The sequence below is a fragment of the Halichoerus grypus genome, chromosome 13, assembly GCF_964656455.1.
Source record: "Halichoerus grypus chromosome 13, mHalGry1.hap1.1, whole genome shotgun sequence".
NCBI classification, from domain to species: domain Eukaryota; kingdom Metazoa; phylum Chordata; class Mammalia; order Carnivora; family Phocidae; genus Halichoerus; species Halichoerus grypus.
The window spans coordinates 80,169,736-80,192,248 of record NC_135724.1 but is presented as its reverse complement, the minus strand read 5'-3'; the positions used below and the strand labels follow the sequence as shown (position 1 = coordinate 80,192,248).

At 44.7% G+C, this 22,513-nt stretch overlaps 1 protein-coding gene and 1 long non-coding RNA gene across 7 annotated transcripts in view; one reads left to right on the top strand and one right to left on the bottom strand.

Moving 5' to 3' along the window:
- Positions 1-9,686, bottom strand: part of LOC118523481 (uncharacterized) — a 109,827-nt gene extending 100,141 nt beyond the window's left edge. For 4 of the 5 annotated variants that reach the window (XR_013443199.1, XR_013443197.1, XR_013443196.1 and 1 more), the window contains exon 1: positions 9,627-9,686. This is a non-coding gene — a long non-coding RNA (uncharacterized LOC118523481). Of the gene's footprint in view, positions 1-9,545 lie in introns of all 5 variants that reach the window. The other variant, XR_013443198.1, reaches the window with a different exon arrangement.
- A 2,247-nt stretch (positions 9,687-11,933) lies between these two features.
- On the top strand, positions 11,934-22,513 carry PRKAB1 (protein kinase AMP-activated non-catalytic subunit beta 1). 2 transcript variants are annotated; one of them, XM_036073080.2, is made up of 7 exons: positions 11,934-12,363; positions 15,034-15,197; positions 16,818-16,911; positions 17,194-17,308; positions 19,417-19,550; positions 20,765-20,833; positions 21,959-22,513. In XM_036073080.2, exons 1-7 carry the CDS (start codon positions 12,205-12,207, stop codon positions 21,968-21,970), a joined length of 747 nt encoding a protein of 248 aa, XP_035928973.1. In that variant the 5' UTR covers positions 11,934-12,204; the 3' UTR covers positions 21,971-22,513. The 2 variants fall into 2 exon arrangements, with proteins under 2 accessions (XP_035928973.1, XP_035928972.1); XM_036073079.2 differs by having other exon boundaries at positions 21,137-22,513.

The window sequence follows — 22,513 nt, the reverse complement described above, 5'->3', positions numbered from 1 at the left end:
CCTCAGATCCTTGGCTGACTCCTGAACTACATATGTGGAGCCCAGCAGAAACAAAAGAAAGAAAAGAAAAGAAGAGAAAAGGGCGCCTGGGTGGCTCAGTTGGTTAAGCGACTGCCTTCAGCTCAGGTCACGATCCCGGAGTCCTGGGATCGAGGCCCACATCGGGCTCCCGGCTCAGCGGGGAGCCTGCTTCTCCCTCTGACCCTATCCCCTCTCATGCTGTCTCTCTCTCTCTCTCTCTCTCTCAAATAAATAAATAAATAAATAAAATCTTTAAAAAAAAAAAAAAAGAAGAGAAGAGAAAAGAAAAAGACAGCTGCAAAGCTCAAGGAACTGAGCAGAGATTTTATCAGATCCTCGGTGCTGGGAGGCAGAGTTTGGGGTTTAAATTCCACCAAATTAGAGAAGCCTGGTAGCCCCTCAGTCTTTCTGTTGAAACTCCAGAGGAGTCACACATTAGTAGTAAAGACCATATCTAAGGACTAAAGTCTAGAATGCACAAAACCAAAATAGACCCACCCAAAAGAAGCCTAAAAGCATGCCTCCACTGGATAAATAAGAGTCACCATTGGGGCGCCTGGGTGGCTCAGTCGTTCGGCGTCTGCCTTCAGCTCAGGTCATGATCCCAGAATTCTGGGATCGAGCCCCACATCGGGCTCCCTGCGCAGCGGGAAGCCTGCTTCTCCCTCTCCCACTCCCCCTGCTTCTGTTCCCTCTCTCGCTGTGTCTCTGTCAAATAAATAAAATCTTAAAAAAAAAAAAAAAGAGTCACCAGTAATTTAACTGCCAGATAAATCAAAACCCAACACTATTCTGAGGAAGATAAGAGAATCCAAGTTCTCTGCAATACATCATACACAATGTCCAGGATAAAGTTTAAAAAATCACTGAACATGTGAAGAAGCAGGAAAGTATTATCATCAAGAGAACAAATAGTTAATAGAAACAGACCCAAAGATAATGCAGACGTTGAAGTAAGTAGGCAAATGCATTAAAATAAAGGTGATAAATAAGTTAAAGGATCTAGAGGAAAAGGTTAATGAGTGAAGATACGGAGAATTTCAGGAGAGATATGGAAACTGAGAAAAACTAGAAATCCTAGATCAGAAAATTACAAATTCTGAAAAAAAATTATTTGTGTGATATTAACAACATATGGGACAACACAGAAGAAAAGATCAGTGAACTTGAGGATAGGTCCATAAAAATTATTCAAACTGAAGCAGAGCAAGAAAAACAACTTAAAAACAAAATAGAGCTTCAGTGACTTACAGAAGAATATCAGGCATCCTACCATATATGTAATTGGATTTCCAAAATAAGAGGAGAAAGACAGAGAATAGAGCAGTAAAAAAATTTTAAAGAAATACTGACACAAATGTTTCCAAATGTTATTTAAAATATCAGCCCATATATTCAAGAAGCTCAAAAAACTCTAATATGGAAATATTTAAAGAAAACCAAATTGCTGGAAACCGAAGTTAAAGAATAAAATCTAAAAAGCAGCCAGAGGTGGGTAGAATAGATTATATACATGGAAACAATGGTGAAAATAATTGACTTCCCATCGGAAACAATGGAATACAGAATACAGTAGAATGACAACTATATAAACAACTGTTAAGCTCCAGTGAAAATATCCTTTAAGTAGAAAATGAAATAAAGACATTTTCAGCCAAACCAAAGCTGAGAGAGTTGGGTTTCCTGCAGATCTGAAACACAAGAAATGCTAAAGGAAATCCTTTAGGATGAAGGAAAGGAAAACCAGATGGAAATTAGTATCTATGGGGAAAAAAGTAAGTTCTGGAAATGTTAAATGTGTGAGTAAATAGAAAAGACCATAATCTTCATCAGAATCTCAACAGGACTTTTTGCACAAATTGAGAGGCTGAGTCTAAAATTTAGATGCCACAGCAAAAGCCCCAGCATAGCTGAAACAATTTTGAAAAAGAAGAGCCAAGTTATAGGACTCACACTGCCTGATTTCACGACTTAGCTACAGTTATCAAGAAAGTGTGATACTGGTGATTAGACACAGAGATGAATGGAATAAAATAGGGTCCCAGAATAGACCTGCACATATATGGTCAATGGATTTTTCACAAAAGTGCAAAAGCAATTCAATGGGGAGAAAATAAATCTTTTCAACAGATGATGCTGGAACAATCAGACATCCATATGCCAAAAAAATGAACTTCAACCCATGCCTCACATGGTAATATAAATTGACTCAAAACAGATCATAGATTTAAATGTAAAACCTGAAATGACAAAACTTCTGGAGAAAACATAGGAGAAGGTGGAGAAACTGGAACCGTTGTGCACTGCTGGTGCAAATATAAACTGGTTCAGCCTCAATGAAAACAGTATGGCAGTTCCTCAAAGAACCAAAAATAGAATTATCATATGATCCAGCAATTCCAATTGGGGTTATACACCAAAAAGAACTGGAAGCAGAGACTCAAAGAGGTATTTGCACACCCATGTTCACAGCAGCAATACTCGTAAGAGTCAAAAGATGGAAGCGACCCAAGTCGGCCGGCCAATGGATACACAAATGTGGTATATATGCGTCATAGGATATTTATTCAGCCTTAATCAAGATGGAAATTCTGAGATAACTTACAACCTGGATGAACCTTGAAGACATTATGCTAAGTGAAATAAGCCAGTCATAAAAGGACAAATGTTGTGACTCACTTGTAGGAAGGAGTCAAATTCATTGAGACAGAATAGTAGTTGCCGGGGGCTACGGGGAAAGAGGGAGTATGAAGTTATGGTTTAACAGGTATAGAGTTTCCACTTTGCAAGAGAAAAAAGCTCTGGAGATGAATGGTGGTGACAGTTTTGCAACAGTGTGAATGCACTTAATGCCACCGAACAGTACACTTAAAAATGATTAAGGGGGTGCCTAGGTGGCTCAGTCAGTTAAGCATAAGACTCTTGATTTCTGCTCAGGTAATGATCTCAGGATCGTGAGATAGAGCCCCGCATCGGGCTCTGTACTCAGCTTGGAGTCTGCTTGTCCCTCTCCCTCTACTCCTACCCACGCTCTCGTTCACAGTCTCTCTCTCTCTCAAATAAATAAATAAAATCTTTTAAAAAACAAATAGGGGCTCCTGGGTGGCTCAGTCGGTTAAGCGGCTGCCTTCGGCTCAGGTCATGATCCTGGGGTCCTGGGATCAAGCACCACGTCCGGCTCCCTGCTCAGCAGAGAGCCTGCTTGTCCCTCTCCCTCTACCTGCCACTCTGTCTACTTGTGCTCTCTCTCTGTCAAATAAATAAATAAAATCTTAAAAAATAAAATAAAATAAAAAATAATAAAAGAATGACTAAGATGGTAAATTTTATTTATATGTATTCATCATGTTTTTTTTTAATTTTCTTTTTAATTAATTTGTTTTTTTAGTAATCTCTACACCCAACATGGGACTCCAACTCACGACCCCAAGATCGAGAGTCACATGCTCTACCAACTGAACCAGCCAGGCACCCCATGCTTTTTCTTTTCTGTATTTTATGATGCTTTGACATCTTGAGCCCTCAGTAACTGGGAAGAGAATGCACCTCCCCAAATTAACTAATTTCTACTGGTAGAAAATCACTTGCCTGGAATATGCAAACCAACCAGTCCAGAGCCCATACTCTGAACCACATCCTCTATCTGAGTTCTACACTCCAGAAGGCAAAATTCTTCAGCCCTAAACACCCCAGGGCCCAGTACCAGACAACCAGGGACAATGCCTATAGTCCAGGGCCCACCAGAACCACAATAAGGGCTTTTTGCACATGCTTTCCCCTCATCCTCTCTACCTGTGGCCAACCTGAGTGGTGCGGCATATCCCCTCCTCTTGGGAACGGAGAGGAATATTTCCATGGCCATCATCTCCTGATCTGTTGGCCTAACTATACATGAGTAAGTCCAAAATCCTGGGTACACTTTACAGCAGTATATTTTAGTCAATTTAAAAAAGATAATTTTTTAAAATATTTTATTTATTTGACAGAGAGAGAGAGACAGCGAGAGAAGGAACACAAGCAGGGGGGTGGGAGAAGGAGAAGCAGGCTTCCCGCTGAGCAGGGAGCCCGATGCGGGACTCGATCCCAAGACTCTGGGATCATGACCTGAGCCGAAGGCAGACGCTTAACAACTGAGCCACCCAGGTGCCCCCCAAAAATAAATAATTTTTAAGAGTACTGAGAAAGATTGATGTATCAATTATGGTACATCTATGCTACCATAGTTTGGTGTGGTAGTTAAGGATGTAGACTCAAGTGTCAAATTTCCGGCATCCAAATCCTGGCTCTATCACTTACTCGCTTTGTGATGTTGGGCAAGTTACTTATCCACTGTGCCTCAGTTTTTTCATGTGTAAAGTGGGGGTAATGATGGAATGCACCTCTTAGGGCTCTGTGAGTGTTCAATGGGTTCAAACAAGGAAAGGGCTTAGGACAGTGTCAAGTATACAGGAAGCACTCTATAAATGTTAACTATTATTGTTATGGAATCTGCAGCCATTTAAAAAATGAGAGGGATCTGTATGTGCTGACATGGAAAGAGACACTAAGGGGGAAAAAGTCCCCACTGTGTCAATTTTTTAAAGGAGAGTGATATAAGCAAATAATTCTTCTGGAAAAAGTTATACAACTATAACAAAATATGCCCCCCAAAAAGTATACGAGAAACTCTCAATAGGTTATTTTGGGGGGAGGGAAATAGAGCTCTACTAGAAGGTGCAAAAGGAACTTTTATTTTTTATTCAATATCTCCTATATTACTTGACATTCTTACCATGTTTGTTCATACTTAAAAATAGAGATTTAATTTTTTGGAAACCCATGGGATTATTTCTCAATGTTCTTTATTGCCACCTAGCGGATGCTGGGGGTATTGCCTGCCATAATGGGTCACCAGGTTAAACTTACTATTTAATGTGATATCACCTTCTTGATTTAGTGTCTTACACCAGGCAATTCATAGCCTCCAACTTTCAGATGATAATGAGTTTTGTAACAATAACAAAAACAGATCCATATTTATAAAAGTCAATATATGCTAAAAAAAAAAAAACACCTTGTTTGATCTCCTTCACTGAATGATCATTCTGGCTTTATGTTTATAATCTTGATTAGTTTAGACCCATTGGCCTGACCTAAATGATCTCACACTGTACCCAATTATCTTTCCACAATGCCTAAATTTCTACATAAGTATGGTCACCTGGGTTTGAATACGGATTCCACGACTTCCTAGCTATGTGACCTTGAGCAAGTCATTTCACCTCTCTGAGCTTCAGTTTCTTCTGTAAAATATGAGTGATAATAACAGTAGATCCCTCAAAGGACTCTTGGGGGCCTTATGAGTTGATACATCAAGCACAATGCGAGCCACGTGATAGGGCTTGATAAACAATTTTCACTGGAAACACAGACTTCAAATTTCAACTTAACTGACACTTCCTCTAGGAAGCCTTCCCTGACTAGGTCACATTCCTCTCACAAGGTCACATTTCTTCTTCCTAGCATTTGTCGCAGATGACTGTTGGATGATTGTTTGATTAACGTCCATCTTCTCTGAGAGAATCATAAGCACTATCAGCACAGGGCCTCGGTCTGGTTTTACCCCCAACATCTACCATAGTGCCTGGCAGATAGTTGTGCCATACATAATTATTGATAAAGAAATGAATTAATGAAGTTAGAAAACTGAAGGCCTCTAAAATATTATATGTCAACTAAAACAGGTATCACAGACTGGTTAAATTCTGATGGGCAGGACAGGAGGCCTGGACCAGAGGGGTCATCCTGCAAGACAGCGTACATAAAATAAATTGGAAATAGGATAAACTGTACACCTCTAACATTTGTCCTAAGACCAGTCCTGTTTTTTCAGTCGAGGTGAAATTCATGTAACATCTAATTAACCATTTTAAAGTGTACAGTTCAGTTGTATTCAGTACAGTGTCCTGCAGCCACCATCTATATTAAGTCCTAAAACACCTTCAGCACCCCCAAGGAAAACGCCATCACCATTAAGCACACTCTCCATCCCCTCTTCCCTCAACCTTAGGCAACCACCAGTCTGCTTTCTATTTCTATGGATTTACCTATTCTGGATATTTCATATGAACGGAGTTATACAATATGTGACTTTTTGTGGCTGCCTTCTTTCACTTAGCATATTTTCTTTTCTTTTCTTTTCTTTTTTTAAGATTTTATCTACCTATTTGAGAGAGAGGGAGAGAAGAGGAGCAGTGGGAGCAGCAGAGGGAGAGGGAAAAGCAGATTCCCGGCTGAGCAGGGAGCCCAACACGAGGCTCCATCCCAGGGCCCTGGGATCATGACCCAAGCCCAAGGCAGAGGTTTAGCCGACTGAGCCACCCAGGTGCCCCCACTTAGCATAATATTTTCAAGCTTCATCCACCTTGTAGCCTGCGTCGGTACAGCTAACCCTTGAGTTGACAGCAAAAGCCACGAGGCATTTATCTACAACCGCCCCCCTTAGTCTCCAGCTACCCGATCCAAGGTGACTGGCAGAGGCTGCACCTGCTGCCTTCTGAGTCCCCAGGAAAGCCCTCCAAGGCCCTCAGCAGCCCCGGGGCCAGGACCCCAGGACAGGGCAGGGCTGCAGGTCGCCCCTGCGCTGATAACGGAGGAGGGGGCGGTCGGGTGGAGCACCCGGCCCGCGGGCTGGAGGCTGTGCTGAAGCGGAGGGACGCGCCCAGAGGCCAGGGATGGGGCTGGGCAGGGAGCCCCGAAGCCCGGACCGCCCCTTCTCCTCCTGGCGCTGGGGCTCGGGGCTGCACCAGGCGCGGTCCCCTCCCACACGTGGTCCCAGCCCCGCCGCCTCGCGGAGGCCAAGCACTCACGTGTCGCCGCAGCCGCCAAAGGCCACCAGCTGGTGTTGCACCTCCAAGGAGAAGGGGACAGCTGAACTGTGCCTCCAGGTGACTGTCGTTACCAAGCCAAGGCCACCAGGCTGCAGACACCGCCAACCCGGGGCCAGGCCCGCCAAAGCCGCCGCGGCGTCCCAGCCCTCCGATGGGTGGATGAAAAAGCGCAGGTCAAAAGTTACACCCGGGGGGCGCCTGGGTGGCTCAGTCATTAAGTGTCTGCCTTCAGCTCAGGTCATGATCCCAGGGTCCTGGGATCGAGCCCCACATCAGGCTCACTGCTCCGCGGGAAGCCTGCTTCTCCCTCTCCCACTCCCCCTGCTTGTGTTCCCTTCTCTCGCTGTGTCTCTGTCAAATAAATAAATAAAATCTTAAAAAAAAAAAAAAAAAAAAAAAGTTACACCCGGGTTTTCCAGTGGGAGGGGTAGAGGGCGGGGCTCCTGCCCCCAGTGGTTCAAAGGTCAACTGCACTTCCTTCTTTTTATGCCTGAGTAATATTCCATTGTATGGATTACACCACAGTTTATCTATCCACTCTTACCTTAATGGATGTTTGCATTATTTTCACCTTTTGGCTATTGTGAATGGTGTTTTCCAATCCTGTTTTTTTAAGCCTGCGTGGTCTGTCAGATCATGAAGAATGAAGTATCAGTGTCCTGGACCAGAAACCAGGGCACAGTGTGGTCCTAGGGGTGATTGACAGCCACTAGCTAGTATAATTCAGCAAGCCTTTTTACCTCTTCAGCTGAAACCTAAGAGGTTGAACCAGAATTTTTGTGTAAGTAATTTATTTGGAAGGTGATTCTGAATATTTAGTTAGGAGATGATCCCCAGAAGTGACAAAGGAAAGAGAGGAGGGAAGCCAACAAATTTAGTGCACCTTTATGATCACGTTCCTGCATTGGGCAACCAGGGTTCGGTTCCACTGGGGACCTCTGTATGGACACTATATGGAACAGATCTTAGAGCTGTCCTACCCAGTGGGCAAGGGAGCTGGGTATCTATCCACTAACTCCTGTCTGTCACTGGTGAGCACTGCTCACAAGCTATCCACTCTGTGGCCCCTCTGGACTCCCCCTTGTGCATGCTAAGAATGCTCTAGAAGGCCCTCAGACAGTCACATGTGCTTATAGTAGGAAATTTTGGGCATACACGGAAGGATGCATGCAATTTGCAGATGAGGTGCAGTGGTCATTGACAATGCATGTTAGAGGGATTATCAAACTCTGATCCTCAAATCCCTGGGAGCTCACATTTTAATGAGACAAATACAGACTTTTTTTCCCCCACCTTAGTTGAATCTTTGCCTGAAAACTGCTTTAGTTTCAATCATCTTCTTGGAAAAGGGAAGAGATATACATCCTTTTCTCCTATTTCTTCAAAACTTGAAAGAGAGCAGACTCAGGCTGAACTTTATTAAGGCAGATGTATTACCTTGAGCTGGGCACTACTCCAATCTAGGTCTCAGTTTACCCTGTATGTGAAGCTATTTCTTTAAAAAATATATTTTTATTGAAAATAAATAAATTTCAATTTTATTGAGAATAAAACAAAGATACAGGAAACCACACAAAATTAGTGTATGGCTTAGTGAATTATTATAAAACAAATGCTTTAGTAACCACCACCCAGGTGAAGAAATAGAATTTTGCCAGATACCCTACAAGTCACAAAATGAAGCTATTTGCCAACTAAGGTCTCTTCCTTCCAAAATTTACAACTCTGTATTTTTATAATCAGCTCATTTGTAACATTTAGCCTTACCCCAAAATTCTATGATATTATAAAATGTGTATTAATCATTATGTGACTCAGATAACGACTCCCACACATAAGCCCTCCCATGAATTCCCACTGACTTGGGAGTAAAATCCAGAAAGTTTACTGTGACCACCAAGACCCAAAAGGATCAAGCCTTTCCTCCTGTTTCCCAGTACACTCCAGCCACCATACAAATCACCTCTATGTTTCTCCAGCATGTAAAACTCATACCCACCTCAGGGCTTTTGCACTTGCATTTTCCCTTTGCCTGAAATGCTCCTCCCGAACTCTTCTCCCATCTGACTCTTTCTTGTCATTACAGTCTCAGCTGAACTGTCACCTCCTCAGGGAGGTCCTCCATGACCACCTCATCTAAAGTAGTACACCAGTCACTCTCTCACATGATTTCATTTGTTTCCTTCATAGTAGTAATCACTCTGAAATTATCCAGCTTATTTATGTTTGTGTATTTGTTTATATATCTATCTGCCACACAGGGCCCTTCAGCTTTGCAAAAAGGATTAACATTGTGGGTTATTCCTTTATCCCCAGCACCCAAAACAAAGCCTAGCCTAAATTGGCTCTCCACAAATATTTGTGGACCAAATACCACAGAATGAACTCATTCTATCTCTCTGTCACAATGACATTTGCATCTCAGTGGGAAGAAAACACAGGGATGTCTACCAAAAAAGACAGACAAGTCTGCCAACATTGTCAGTGGTATTTACATTGCCTAGGCAAATTTCAGAAGGCCTGGTAGAAATCCAGGTAGGCCAACTAAAAAGCAAGCTTACAACTCTATCCCAACAGCTCACACACACTGCAGTCTGTCTTAGTCTGCTATAAAAAAGTACCACAGAGTGAATGGCTTAAACAACATAAATTTACTTTTCCATAGTTCTGGAGACTGGAAAGTCCAAGATCAAGGTTCTGGCAAGGTTCCAGCTCTGGTGAGCATTCTCTTCCTACCTTGCAGATGGCTACTTTGTCCTCACCTGGCCTTTCTTCTGAGTGTGCATGGAGAGAGAGGATGGGGAAGTGGGGAGATCCAGGGCCCATGCTTTTTACCTGGTTATCTTATCTGAGCCAGAGCAGAAGTATTAAAATTTTCTTCATGCATGAAAGCATCTGCATAGCTCAGATAAAAGGTCCACAGCTTACATGTTCTTTCTTACGTCTCAAGTTGTTTGGAGGAGAACCCAAAGCTCAACATCCTCATGTCCATGGCTTCCTCATTGCCTAGTGTAAGTAAGAAAAACAGCTCAAAGAATGTATTCTGGGTTATCCACTGGCCTGGCTTAAGTCCCTTCTGGGCACCAGTAGAACCCCTTGCCTACTTGAATTATTGCCTTTCTGTGAGTCTGTTTCCACCTTTACTCTGTGGATTCCTTTGGCACTGGAATCATGTCTTATTTATTTTTGTCTTTTAAAAAAGTTTGTTTTTAAATTACAAAAGTAGTACATCCTCACAGTAGAAAAAATTTCAAACAATAAACAAAAAAGAGAAAGTCCCCTTTTGATATTCCCCTGTTTCCAATCCCACTCCTCTCCCCAGACGGGACCACTATTAACAGTGTGTTGTATATATTTCCAGAACTTACCATTCACAAGAATAATGATGCCAATAAACGTGCTAATGTTTGTTGAATGTTTACTGAGTCAGATGCTATGCTAAGCACTTTCCAAGCGTGTTCTCAATTAATTCACAAAACAAGCCTATAAGGTCGGTGTTATTTTATTTCCTATTTCACAAAAGAGGAAGCCAAAGTGACAGTTACAAATGTGGTAAAGCCAGAATTTAAACCCAGGCAGGCTGACTTTAGGGCTCATGCTCTTAACCTCTATTGTTCTGCCACTTGCTGTGGAATTTGGAATGTCATAGACACTTCTCCATAGTTACCCACAGAATTCTATTTCCTCCTTTTTTAAAGTTGCTCAGTATTCTATAAAAGGAATGTATTTAATTCATTTTGTCATTCCATTGACACACTTTTTAAAAATTTGCAGTTTTTCATTGCCTTATTTCATCAAATCTAAGACTCCATTGATTGTAAGAAGCACCTAGTTTCAGAGAGATTAAAATGTGAAATAAAATATGCATCTTAAAAAAAGCGCATCTTGGAATTAATGTAATATGGCATTAGAGACCCTGCTGCAAATGAACATGCATCCATATAATTGACGTGTATATTTCTGCAGAAGTTCCCTGGAAGTAAAATTGTGCACTAAGATGAAGGTGCATTTTTTATTTTGATAGATACGACCAAATCCCCTCCAGGAGACCATTTCTTAGCCATCTGTCTCCCACTTACTTAGCACAATACCTGACACTTTGTAGGTATCAAATAAATGTTTGCTCAGTGGACAAAATGCATGAGCTGGCCCAGCAAATGCAAAGCATTTTGAGATACTCACATGCGAAACAAAACACAAAAACAAGAACAAAAGAGCCCCACCACCACCAAAAAAAAAAAAAAAAAACCACGACAGTGACTGACTAGATTAGAATATTTTAGGACCACAGTGTGTACACAGTTCTTGCTAAAGCACTGGCCACAGTGACAAACACTAATAAGTAAATTTTATGCAGAATGTTGTGTCCAAAGTGATTATAAAATAGCTTACAAAATTATCTATCAAAAGGCTGTGCACTCAATTTTTTAAAAATACACTAATAACTCCCGCGTTTTATAACCCCCAAGCCTACTAGTGAGAAATTTCCAGAACTCTTATGGTCTGACATTTAATCAAACACCTGCAAAATTACTTGCATCAGAATCACCTGGAGTGCTTATTAAAATGCGGACCCCACTCCAGAGCTTCGGAATCATAATTTCCGGGGATTAGGGCCTGGGAATCTGCATTTTACGCAGGCGGTGCTTCTAAGGCGCTCAAAAGCGTGGGAGCTAGAACATTAACAGGCTTTAATAGGATGAGTCTCTTAATTAGATGAGCACTTTAAACGAGCTCTTTGGCTGTCGAGTACAGAATCAACTGGAAGTGGGCAAAGATATCTAAAATAGTTAACGGCATCACTCGTTCCAGCGCGGGGAGAGGGACCCAGACAGCGCGCGCGCTGGCACGCCCCCTGCCGGCCTTCAGCAGCCTCATCCTGGGTCCCGTCGTAGCAGCCGACTGCGACTGCGCGCTCCGAGGAAGGCCTCCTCAGGGTGCTGCGTCCCCGCCAATCCGGACCGGAAGCGGAACTGCCTAAAGCGCTTCGCCGGCCGCCGCCGCCCCCACCCCGGATCCCGACTGACTCACAGACGCGCCGGAAGCGGAAGTTGCTAAGAGGTGGGGGAGTTGTTGGGAAAGTGTCGGGTTGTTTTGGGCTTCTTAGGTTTAAAGCGCTGTTGAGTAACCTCGCCGGTCTTTCTCACCCGCCTCAAACCGGTTCCCGGCCCGGAAGCCTCGCCCGAGGGGTGTGGTACTCGGGGCTCCGACTCCTTCCCCGAGGTCCGTGTGACCCGCTGGTTGCCGGAGTCCCCTGCCCCTTCCCTGGAGTGAGGCCCCGTCCGGCTTCCCGGTGTCCCCGCAGACCCCCGCCATGGGCAACACGAGCAGCGAGCGGGCCGCGCTGGAGCGGCAGGGCGGCCACAAGACGCCGCGAAGGGACAGCTCGGGGGGCGCCAAGGACGGGGACAGGCCCAAGATCCTGATGGACAGTCCCGAGGACGCCGACCTCTTCCACTCCGAGGAAATCAAGGTGAGGGGGTGAGGGAATCCGGCTCCCCTTGACTAATGTTGAGGGGAGGAGCCCTCTCCTAGATGCCCCGCCACATCCCCCCCTAAAACTCATCCTAAGTGGGAAAACTTAAGTGCACTTAACTCCGTGCACTTAAAAAGCCAGATGGCCCGGTAAGAGCCCTCTTAGCAGTCCAGGAACCTGTGTCTAATTACCGATGAGGAAGTCACCCCGAGGGAGGAGGAACGCACTTCGTTTAACATCATTAAGGCGAAAGCGGCTCTGGGACAGCGTTTCAAATTCTTAATTAATTAAGATCGTTGAGCTAGCAGCAGATGAGCCCCAGTCTCTGCTCTCCTCTTAGGTATAATTAGTTTCACTGCTTTGAGAAATTTTTCCTCACCTTTACGAAGACTGACACTTTCTGTAATAGCTGGCTTTGTAGTTTATTGTCGATTTTGGAGATAACCCAGAGGACATGTGTAAGCCGACAGTAGAGTTACACAGCTGACTGTAGTTGCCAGAGGTGTTTCGTTCTAACTGAAACTTTCGGTTCACCAAGCTACTTTAGAGCAGACAGAAAAGTAAATCCACTTTCGGAGGTCAGTGGGTGAGTGAAGTGTCAGTCTGAAAGGGGGGCAGCCAGGTGCTACTCACCTTCTCTCTCCTATTGTGTAAATATGACTTAAGATTTTAGAGAGACCAAAGCAGACATTTTTGCAAGCCAAATTTGGACATCTTACCGTGGTCTGCTGTAATTCATCAAAACTTTGAAGGTGAATCTTGACTCCTGCTTCAGCCACATGCCTGCTAACTACCTGATGGGGTCTCGTGTTTCCAGCTGCAAGGCCCACGCCTGGTGTCCAGAACCACGGGCACTTAGTGGTTCTGGCAGCTGATAAGTGTGTGGTAGATCCTAAGAAAGGAAGAACTGATCCCTTAAGGACAATGCAACAGAGTAGGTTTAGGAAAAATCAAGGTGTCTCCCCAGCCTAGCATATTCTCTGTTAGTATCCAGTTGCATATTAATCATCATTGCCCATTAGGCTAATTGCCTGGCAACTCATTCCGCCTTTACTCATATTTTTTCTCAGATGTTGGGCTTGGTGATCACATTATGATCTTAAATCCTCACTTGGATCTTGGCTTTGAGTCTAAAGAGTCTTTGACTGGGCCTTATGTCCTGTGATTTGCACTTGCTTTCTGAATTTGTTGCATTCCTGAGGACCTGTATGCAGAGTGAACTTTGGAATCCTGTTTTTCCAGTGACTTGATATCCTTTCCCCCCAGAAATAATTGTGGCCCAGGGACGGCTATTTAAGATACCATAAGAACCAAACTACTTTATTCTAGAAGTATCTGTTCTGTTGCTGTTCCAAAATTCCTACAAGAAACGTTTAGCATGCAGAGAATCTGTGGACAATGATTTTAAATAGTATCCATTATCGCTTCCTCAGAAGTTACTGAAATGATGTAGCAGAGACACTGGATTGAATGCCCTATATTCCCAAAAAAGTCATGGGTTATTTTAGCTACACTAGTTCACCATTTTGGCTGTGGTTAGTTATCACCTTCTCAGTGGCAAGTGATTCCAGTCTGTTATTCTTTAATCTGTAGATCTTGTTCAGTCTTAAAGCAGGCGTCATTTAAGATAAGCTCTGGTCAGGGCGCCTGGGTGACTCAGTCGGCTAAGTGTCTGCCTTTGGCTGAGGTCATGATCCCAGGGTCCTGGGATTGAATCCCATGTTGGCCCCCCTGCTCAATGGGTAGTCTGCTTCTCTCTCCCTCTGTCCTTCCTGCCTGCTTGTGCGCTCTCTCTTTCTCTCAAATAAATAAATAAAATCTTAAAAAAAAAAAAAAACCAACTCTGGTCAATATTTGAAATGAAGGTCTTAGAAGCTCACTCATCGACACCTTTAAGGGTCTCTCCCAGCCTGGAACTCCTGCTCTTTTAATATCTTTGGCTTTAATATCTTCGGCTCTTTTATATCTTTGGCTTCTGACTAGTAAATATGTAAAAGATCCAAAAGCACATATATTTCCCCCAGAGTTGGATGTGTTTATTTCTCTCTTAGTTTGGAATACCTCAGTTATACATCACTTCCTGCGCTAAGAAGCCATTGTTTGCCATATGGAGGGTCAGTCTGTGTCTTATCTTTTTATTCCCAATGCCTGAACACCACTTTGAATATTTTTTTCCTTTGGAATCTGGATTTGTGAGTTTTCAAGTTGACAGCTCTGGAATTGTTCCTAATAAATTTTCGTGTACTTCAAATCTTGTTAATTAAGGGAAGAAAATGACATTTATCTATCTGGTCTTGAATTCATTGCATCCTCTTCCAACTGAGTTCTGTAGCTTCTACTAAAATTTTGGTGTAGATCTCTTTAATCACAACAGTATTAACAGCTAATAATTATTAAGTACTCACTATGTGTCAGACACTATGCAGAGCAATTTACATGGACCCTCTCACTCATTCTTTCACAACAACCTTAAGAAATAGTTGCTTTTGTTATCTCTGTTTTGCAAGTGGAGAAACCAAGGCACTGCTATTAAGTTAATGAGCCTGAATATGAACCTAAGTAGTAATCGCTGTCTCTTTAGAATGAATTGTCTACATTAGGATAACTGTCCATTGTAGGGAGCTCACTAATGGCTTCCTGTCCCTGAATAAACTGTTCCATTTCTAGGCTCCAGAGAAGGAAGAATTCCTGGCTTGGCGGCATGATCTGGAAGTGAATGATAAAGCCCCTGCCCAGGCTCGGCCAACAGTATTTCGATGGACGGGGGGTGGAAAGGAAGTTTACTTATCTGGGTCCTTCAACAACTGGAGTAAACTTCCCCTCACAAGAAGGTAACTGCCTGGGCAGTATTCACATATTTGTCTTAATCCAGGGATACTGTGGTTTCTAAATGGGGAATAGAAAAGGATGTTTTTATAAAATGGATGCTGAATGGAAAATAATTTTGCTTAATAATTCACAGGTTCACATCTCACACCCAGTTAGTCTCTAGGTTTAGAGCACACTTAGAAGAAAACATTTCTCAGTAATGAGATTTCATGAACATCTTTGACTTCAGATACACAGCTATGTGTTTGCTTAGGCGGGACTTCTGCAGAGAGAAATCTATTCCTAGTGGAGAGAGAGCACTGAGCTGGGAATCTTCAAGACCAGGATTTGAGTCCACATTGGCTGAGCTAACGTCTTGGTGACACCTGAGTCCCAGTGTTTCTATCTGTAAGAAGGGAATATTGGACAGATAATCTCTGAGGTTCCTTCTAACTTTGCCTCTGTGTGTATTACTTTTGTTTGGAAGGTACCTGTTCTGTAGGTATCATTAGCAAGACCATAGTAAAACACATGATCAGGAACCCTAGCATGGACTTCTGTCTCAAACTGTCATTGGAAAAGCATCTTCAGGGCACCTGAGTGGCTCAGTCGTTAAGCGTCTGCCTTCGGCTCAGGTCATAGTCCCAGAGTCCTGGGATCAAGCCCCGCATCAGGCTCCCTGCTCAGCGGGAAACCTGCTTCTCCCTCTCCCAGTCCCCCTGCTTGTGTTCCCTCTCTCGCTGTGTCTGTCTCTGTCAAATAAATGAATAAAATCTTAAAAAAAAAAAAAAGAAAAGAAAAGAAAAACATCTTCACTAGTGAGTGTTCTTGATGAAACGGAGAGATTGTGCCCTGCTGCGTCAGGCCTGATTGCTGTCCCAGACCACGTGCTTTCCCAGGGCTGATGTTGGTGTAGGAGGGAGACACTCAACACAGTTACAAGTCCTTTTAAGTCTGGGGAACAAAACAGAGAGCTTTCCTGGATCCTTGTCTTAGTAGGGAAGCAAGTTTCTTTAGAGACCTATTTGTGGATCCTGTGGAATCGGTCCCATCTCCTGCCCAAGGCAGACTGACAAAGATTAAAACTCTGCAGCACGCAGTTTACCTGGAGCTGCTCTCCTTGGCATGAGTGGTATTTTGCATGCAAGCTGAAAAGAACATGTGCCTGATTGTTGATCTTTTGCTGGTAGGAAGGCGGATTATTCCTGCAATTGAGCTGAGTCCTCCAGGAAACATCTTGCATTGCTGCTTCCTTACAGCTTTTCTAGATTGGGATCATTCTACTGAATTGTCTAAAGTGGCTAAAAATGTTTATTCCTCTGTAGCTGAACTCTTGTTTCACATGGAAGGGTCGGGTTTTGTTTGATGGCTGATTTTTTTTTTTTTTAAAGATTTTATTTATTTGACAGAGATAGTGAGAGCAGGAACACCTGCAGGGGGAGTGGGAGAGGGAGAAGCAGGCCTCCTGCTGAGCAGAGAGCCTGATGTGGGACTCGATCCCAGGACTCTGGGATCGTGACCTGAGCCGAAGGCAGATACCTAACGACTGAGCCACCCAGGCGCCCCTCGATGGCTGATTTTGTCAGTAAGCTTAGGAGGGCAGCTCACCCAGCTGAAATCCTCTGCTTCCTTTTCCCTTGCAGCCACAATAACTTTGTAGCCATCCTGGACCTGCCTGAAGGAGAGCATCAGTACAAGTTCTTTGTGGATGGGCAGTGGACGCATGACCCTTCTGAGGTACTCTTCCTCCTGCCATTGGTCCTCTGACTGCCTGCACAATCCAAACAAACCACTTTCCCTTATCGATTGTGCCAGGTCCCTTTGTCCTGCCGGTAAAATCCCTGTGTGTGGCTGAGCTAGATAGCAGTGCTGATTGTCAGACTTACGGGCAAACTTGACGGAAATGAGCAGATTGGCTAGCGCGGAGATGAGACCTTCCAGCCAGGAAGTCTAAATCCTCTAGAGAATAACTCCAGAGACCTTCCACGTTATGATTTCTGCCTGTCTGTCTCTTCCCAGCCAATAGTAACCAGCCAGCTTGGCACAGTTAACAACATCATTCAAGTGAAGAAAACTGACTTTGAAGTATTTGATGCTTTAATGGTGGATTCCCAAAAGTGCTCCGATGTGTCTGGTATGAACACAGTTATTTTATACCACGTGTGTGCAGGTGGGGGCTATGCAGTCTAGAAATACTCTATTTCTCTTGCCTCTCACTCTTGAGCTCAAGCTGCTGCCCAGTCGGGTGGATGTTTGTAGCTCCCTAAAGAGCCACAAAAATAATTCCTAACTCTGTCAGGTCAGGTTGTTGAAATCCAGCCCCAAGGGAGCTGTAAGTCATTTTTTCTGGTCCTCTCCAGTATTCAGTAGGTCTGCTTAGCCACAGAGAGCAGAGCACGGAAACAGAACCAGAGCTTGATCTCGTGCCAGGGGCAGGGCCCAAGAGGCCCTGGAGAGTTGCGTTGGGTCGGTGATGAGCCAGCTCAGGGGAAGCCTGCCAGCTCCCTACCCACTCCCGACTCGCTTGGGGTGCCTGCCTAAAGAGTTTCAGCCTAGCAGGTGGTATATGGACACCTCTGTGACCTCATGGGGTGTATTAGCACTTTCTCAGAATCCCTTGGCGGGGAGACCGGAGGCTCATCACAGGAAACAGGCTAACTGTGCAGCCTACTCAGTACCAACCTAGTAAAACTTTTCCATCTCCCAAGAGTCAGCCAGTCGTCAAGCTTTCGGTTAATTGCTTTCCATCCAAACCCACAGGAAGAAACGTAATACATAGAATTCAGGGGCAGTGATGTGTTGTAATCTAAGTGTCCATGCCAACTTCACTGCCCCTTCTTGCAGGGGTTTAAATAATTCCTGGACCCCTGTGGGAGGCAGTGAAAAGATTGCCCAGGACTGTACCTGATAATCTAACAAGATGGGTTCAGTTCAGTTTACAGGATGATTCTTCATTGTTACCTGGCTGGGCCTGGAGCTTCTGCCACCAGGATCTCTTATCAGTTCAGAAACCACAGTGGTAAATTGACCATGGTGGGCTTGCTGTGGCTAAAAAGCCAGCTTGTTGAGCAGGAATTGGAAATCCAAAAATAGTGCTCCCTCTGGATGGCTAGCTAACTAATCTTTTCGAGAAGTCATTTATTTCTTTCTTAGTAGGTGGGAATTGGGGGATGGAGAAAATGCCCCAGTAACCCCTACTTACTGATAAATGTAATTTTAGGCCACATACCAAAGCTTTTAGTCAAGTTTCTGCAACATAGACCACCTGGGGAAAGAAAACTGACCCCTCACTGCCGGTAAACCAACATCAGGCTCTGCACAGACTTCATATTTAGATACTCACTTTCTTAAAATACATCTTTACTCCCAGTGGCTCAGTTTTCTGCACTTAATGCTTTTCTCAGTTTCCTGCTGTCGTATGGTTGGGTCGTGTGAAGGGAGCCGGTACCCTAGAAGATGACATCAAGGGAACTGGCAGAGTGAGAGCGCATCAGATTTGTTCTGGATGCCTCCAAGGAGCAGGCAACCAGAACCTAGCCCAGGTGTCCTTTGAATAACCGCTCAGTCCCTTCCAGCTGGCCCAGCATTGCTAAGTGAGCCGCCTCTAACCTGATGAAACACTGCCCTTCTAGAAGCTTCTTGATATATCTGTGTAATCAAGACACTCAAGCAAGAGTTTGAAAGGAAGCTCAGAGTGGTAGAGTCGGAGAACCTGTAGAGATCAGGGTTTCAATTTTTTATTTTTGGTTTTAGTTTTGAAATGTGCTGGCGCCTCCCAGAACCTGTTTTTGCCGCTGTGTCTGTGTACACAGGCTGCTTTATCTTCTGTTTTATTCTGGCTGGTGGTGCTCAGACCTTAAGCTTGGCTGCTTAAGCCTCACTTGAAGCCCTGAGCTTCTTTGCGGTATTTGCCAGCCCAGCCCAAGGCGAGAAGCGTTGTTCTGCAGGGGCAGGTCAGGTTAGGTTACTGTGAGCAGCTTCCTTGTTAGTCTGACCCGGAATCACCAGCTTCACCACCACCGTTGTCTGCTGCCGGGGCATCTGAGCTCGCTGCCAGTCACCCAAATTCCAGAGGGTTTTCTCATTGCCTCTACTCTTCACCCTTGGGGCCTGTATGTTCTTCAAGGGAATATAAATCTTTATTGAGGGGACAGGGAAAACTAGATGATGCCACAAATTCAACAAGACTGCTCCTCAAACTCATAATTTTCAATGAAATGTCCTGTCACCATCTCCCAACAGAGCTGTCCAGCTCCCCACCAGGACCCTACCATCAGGAGCCCTATGTCTCAAAACCAGAAGAACGGTTTAAAGCCCCACCCATTCTCCCTCCACATCTGCTCCAGGTCATCCTGAACAAGGACACGGGGATTTCTGTGAGTACATAGGCATCTGCCAGGACCATCCTCCATGGTCATGTTCCAAGGCTCCCCTTTCTGACCATCTCTTAGAAAGCAGTTGGTAAAAAGGTTTTGGGTTGCCCATCAGTGTTAACTGCCACCTGCCGAGGTCCCCCTCCGCTGTGGGAATGGGCTACGAGCAAGATGTTCCCCGAGTGTGGGTGCTGCTCTCCCATCACACAGAGCCTTTCTGAACTTGTCTTCCTTGTGTTTCACTCCTGCCTCAGCCTCATTCCTTATAAATCATGATGAAATATATAGCCACCCCTTCTCAGTAAGCTACCGAATGGAATTCCTCCTCTGGCCCCCACGTTTTAGAATCTAATCCAAATCACCGAATTGCTTTCAGAAACATCAGTGCTCCTGGATCCAAATTTGGGGAATCTGGGTAACACACGTTTTCTCTGGGAAATTGATATTACTTATAAAAAGAAGTGTATATTCTCCTGGATCCTGAAGAGCACCCCATTATTACCTTATTAATTTTCCGTTCTGTTTTAAGTAGATATGCACAGCATGGCCCTAATTCTGAGCAATCTGGGTGTCCTGTGCTTTGTCCAAGCTACCCCCTAAAATTCACATGTTTATGAGGTGATAAAGTAACCATGCCACTGCTCTGGACTCCACATACAAGCAGCTACACGTGTGCTGAACTGAAGAGCTGAATGCAGGCATGTGCGGGCATGCCCCATAGCAGTCATGGCTCGTTCCCTGGGGACTCGCTGTTCTCCAGGCACCAGGTGCCATGCCCCCCCTCCCCCAATCCATTTCATCATGCTCCCTGAGTATAGACATGAGCCTGCAGTCCACTGCTCAGGAATGTTTAGTACAGATTTATCTTGCTGCTTTCTCTAAAAGTGCACTCGGTCGACAGCTCTTTCTTCCTCCTTCCCTTTCTGTAAGAGGATAGAGCCATGGTTCACACTTTAGAGGCCAAGGTAAAGCCTGACCAAGACACATACCAGTGCATCCAGCAGGCACGCAGGGAGCTCCCCTTAGTTGGAGCATGAGGCATGACCCCCGTCACCTCACCTGTCGTCTTAGACGAGCCTTTCACTGCCCAGCTTAAGCAGAAAGGGGCATGAGAGCCAGCCTCTTTCCTGTTGACACCCACTGCTGCGAAATAAAGGGAGAACCTTCTTCATTTCCAAATCCTAAAGGCTCACCATCTGCTTTTGTTCCCCCCACAGTGTGATCCAGCTTTGCTCCCTGAGCCCAACCACGTCATGTTGAACCACCTTTACGCGCTCTCTATCAAGGTAATGACATGTTTGTTGCTGATAAAGCTGTGTTTCTCAAAGTGTGCTCTGGGGCCCCCTAGCCACAGAATTACCTGGAGTACTTACCTAAAGGGCAGTTTCTGGGACCTGATGCATACCCGCAGGCCCCGGTTCCGAAGACAGAACAGGACTCTTTTTATTAAGCCCCCTTGATGACTGACTCACTCACTCACTCACTCACTCACTCACACACACACACACACACACACACACACACACACACACTAAAGTTTGAGCCCTTGACTTAGTCCTGCCTTTGATCATTTCCACCCTCTTCCTCAGGATGGAGTGATGGTGCTCAGCGCGACCCACCGATACAAGAAAAAGTATGTCACCACCTTGTTATACAAGCCCATATGAAGAGCTGGGAGCCCGCGGTGGGCCCCAGGGAACAGTGTGCACCCCCGGGCTCCACGTGTGCATGTTTTCCACTAGAGGGAACGGACTGTAAATTTTTCATTTCACACTCTTTATAAGACATTTCATACCCGCCATAGTCCTGCTTGAAGGTTTGTTCCAGGCGTGGCAGCTCCTGAAGCGCCTCCCGTCTGTAACAGTCCTCTGGGCACCCAGTGGCTTTGAGCCTCAAGGCTCACCAGAGCTGAGAACAGAGTGAGGGGGACACAGAAGGTCTGTGGCCCCCATACCACGGTGCGTGAGGACAGGTGCAGTTCTTAACAGACATCTTCTGAGCTGGTCGTGGAGATGCTTCTTAAGCCAAAAATGAACCCTAGCCACTTTGCTGGTAAAATCCGGGAAGCAGGGACCAAGGCCACACAGAATGTCTAATCATATGTCTCTATGAGGCCACCCACTTGTCCCTGTCGAGGCCTGGCTGTGGAGCTAACAGCAAGTACCGGTTCTCTGAAATCAAAGCAATAAGATGGTCTCCTGTTCTCTGCTCCAGGGAGGTATAATTTCTATAGAAATTAGAACCTGTCTGATTTCCAGATGAAATTTACAATTGTTTCTTAGGCTTCTGTGCACTAAGAACTTTTGTTGTAAACCAGAGGTGGCTGACTCTATGGTCTTAGGGCAATTTTAAAATCACCCCAACTAGAATATAGATCATGTGAACTGTATTCAGCAATAATCTGTTTTTAGAACAGACTCTGAAAACCGCTGCCGGATTTCTCCATGAAGCCGGATGATCCTGAGGACTGACCACTGTTAGCTGGAGGGTTGTCCAGCTTCTTACTCTAATCACAGTGAGGTGCCAGTGTTACCATGAACACTTCGGAGAAGCGCCCTACCCTAGCCTGTGCCGTCTTGCTCAGGGCCTCCGTCTCCACTTAGCAATGAAGGTGGTAGAGTTGCTCTTGCTTATTCTGGAAGGAACTTAGAACTTGACAGCAGCCTTCTAAATTTGTGTCGAGAAGACATCCTTTGGACCAAAGCAAACCTCTTTACACTCATCATGGTTTCCGGGGAGACGCTGCAGACATGCCCATTAGCACAAGTTCCTGTCCCCGAGTCAGCAGCAGCTATTGTTACACCCTGTGTTCCTGCTGGGAGATGGGGGAACGAGCTCCCTGGTTTCCAGTATTTATTTGGTAAACCTGAGTCTGGGATACCCTTTTTTTGTTACTGTTTTCCAAACACTGAATTACTGTCACCTTGACGTACAGGTTTCAATAAAGCTTTGTAAAGATAACGGGA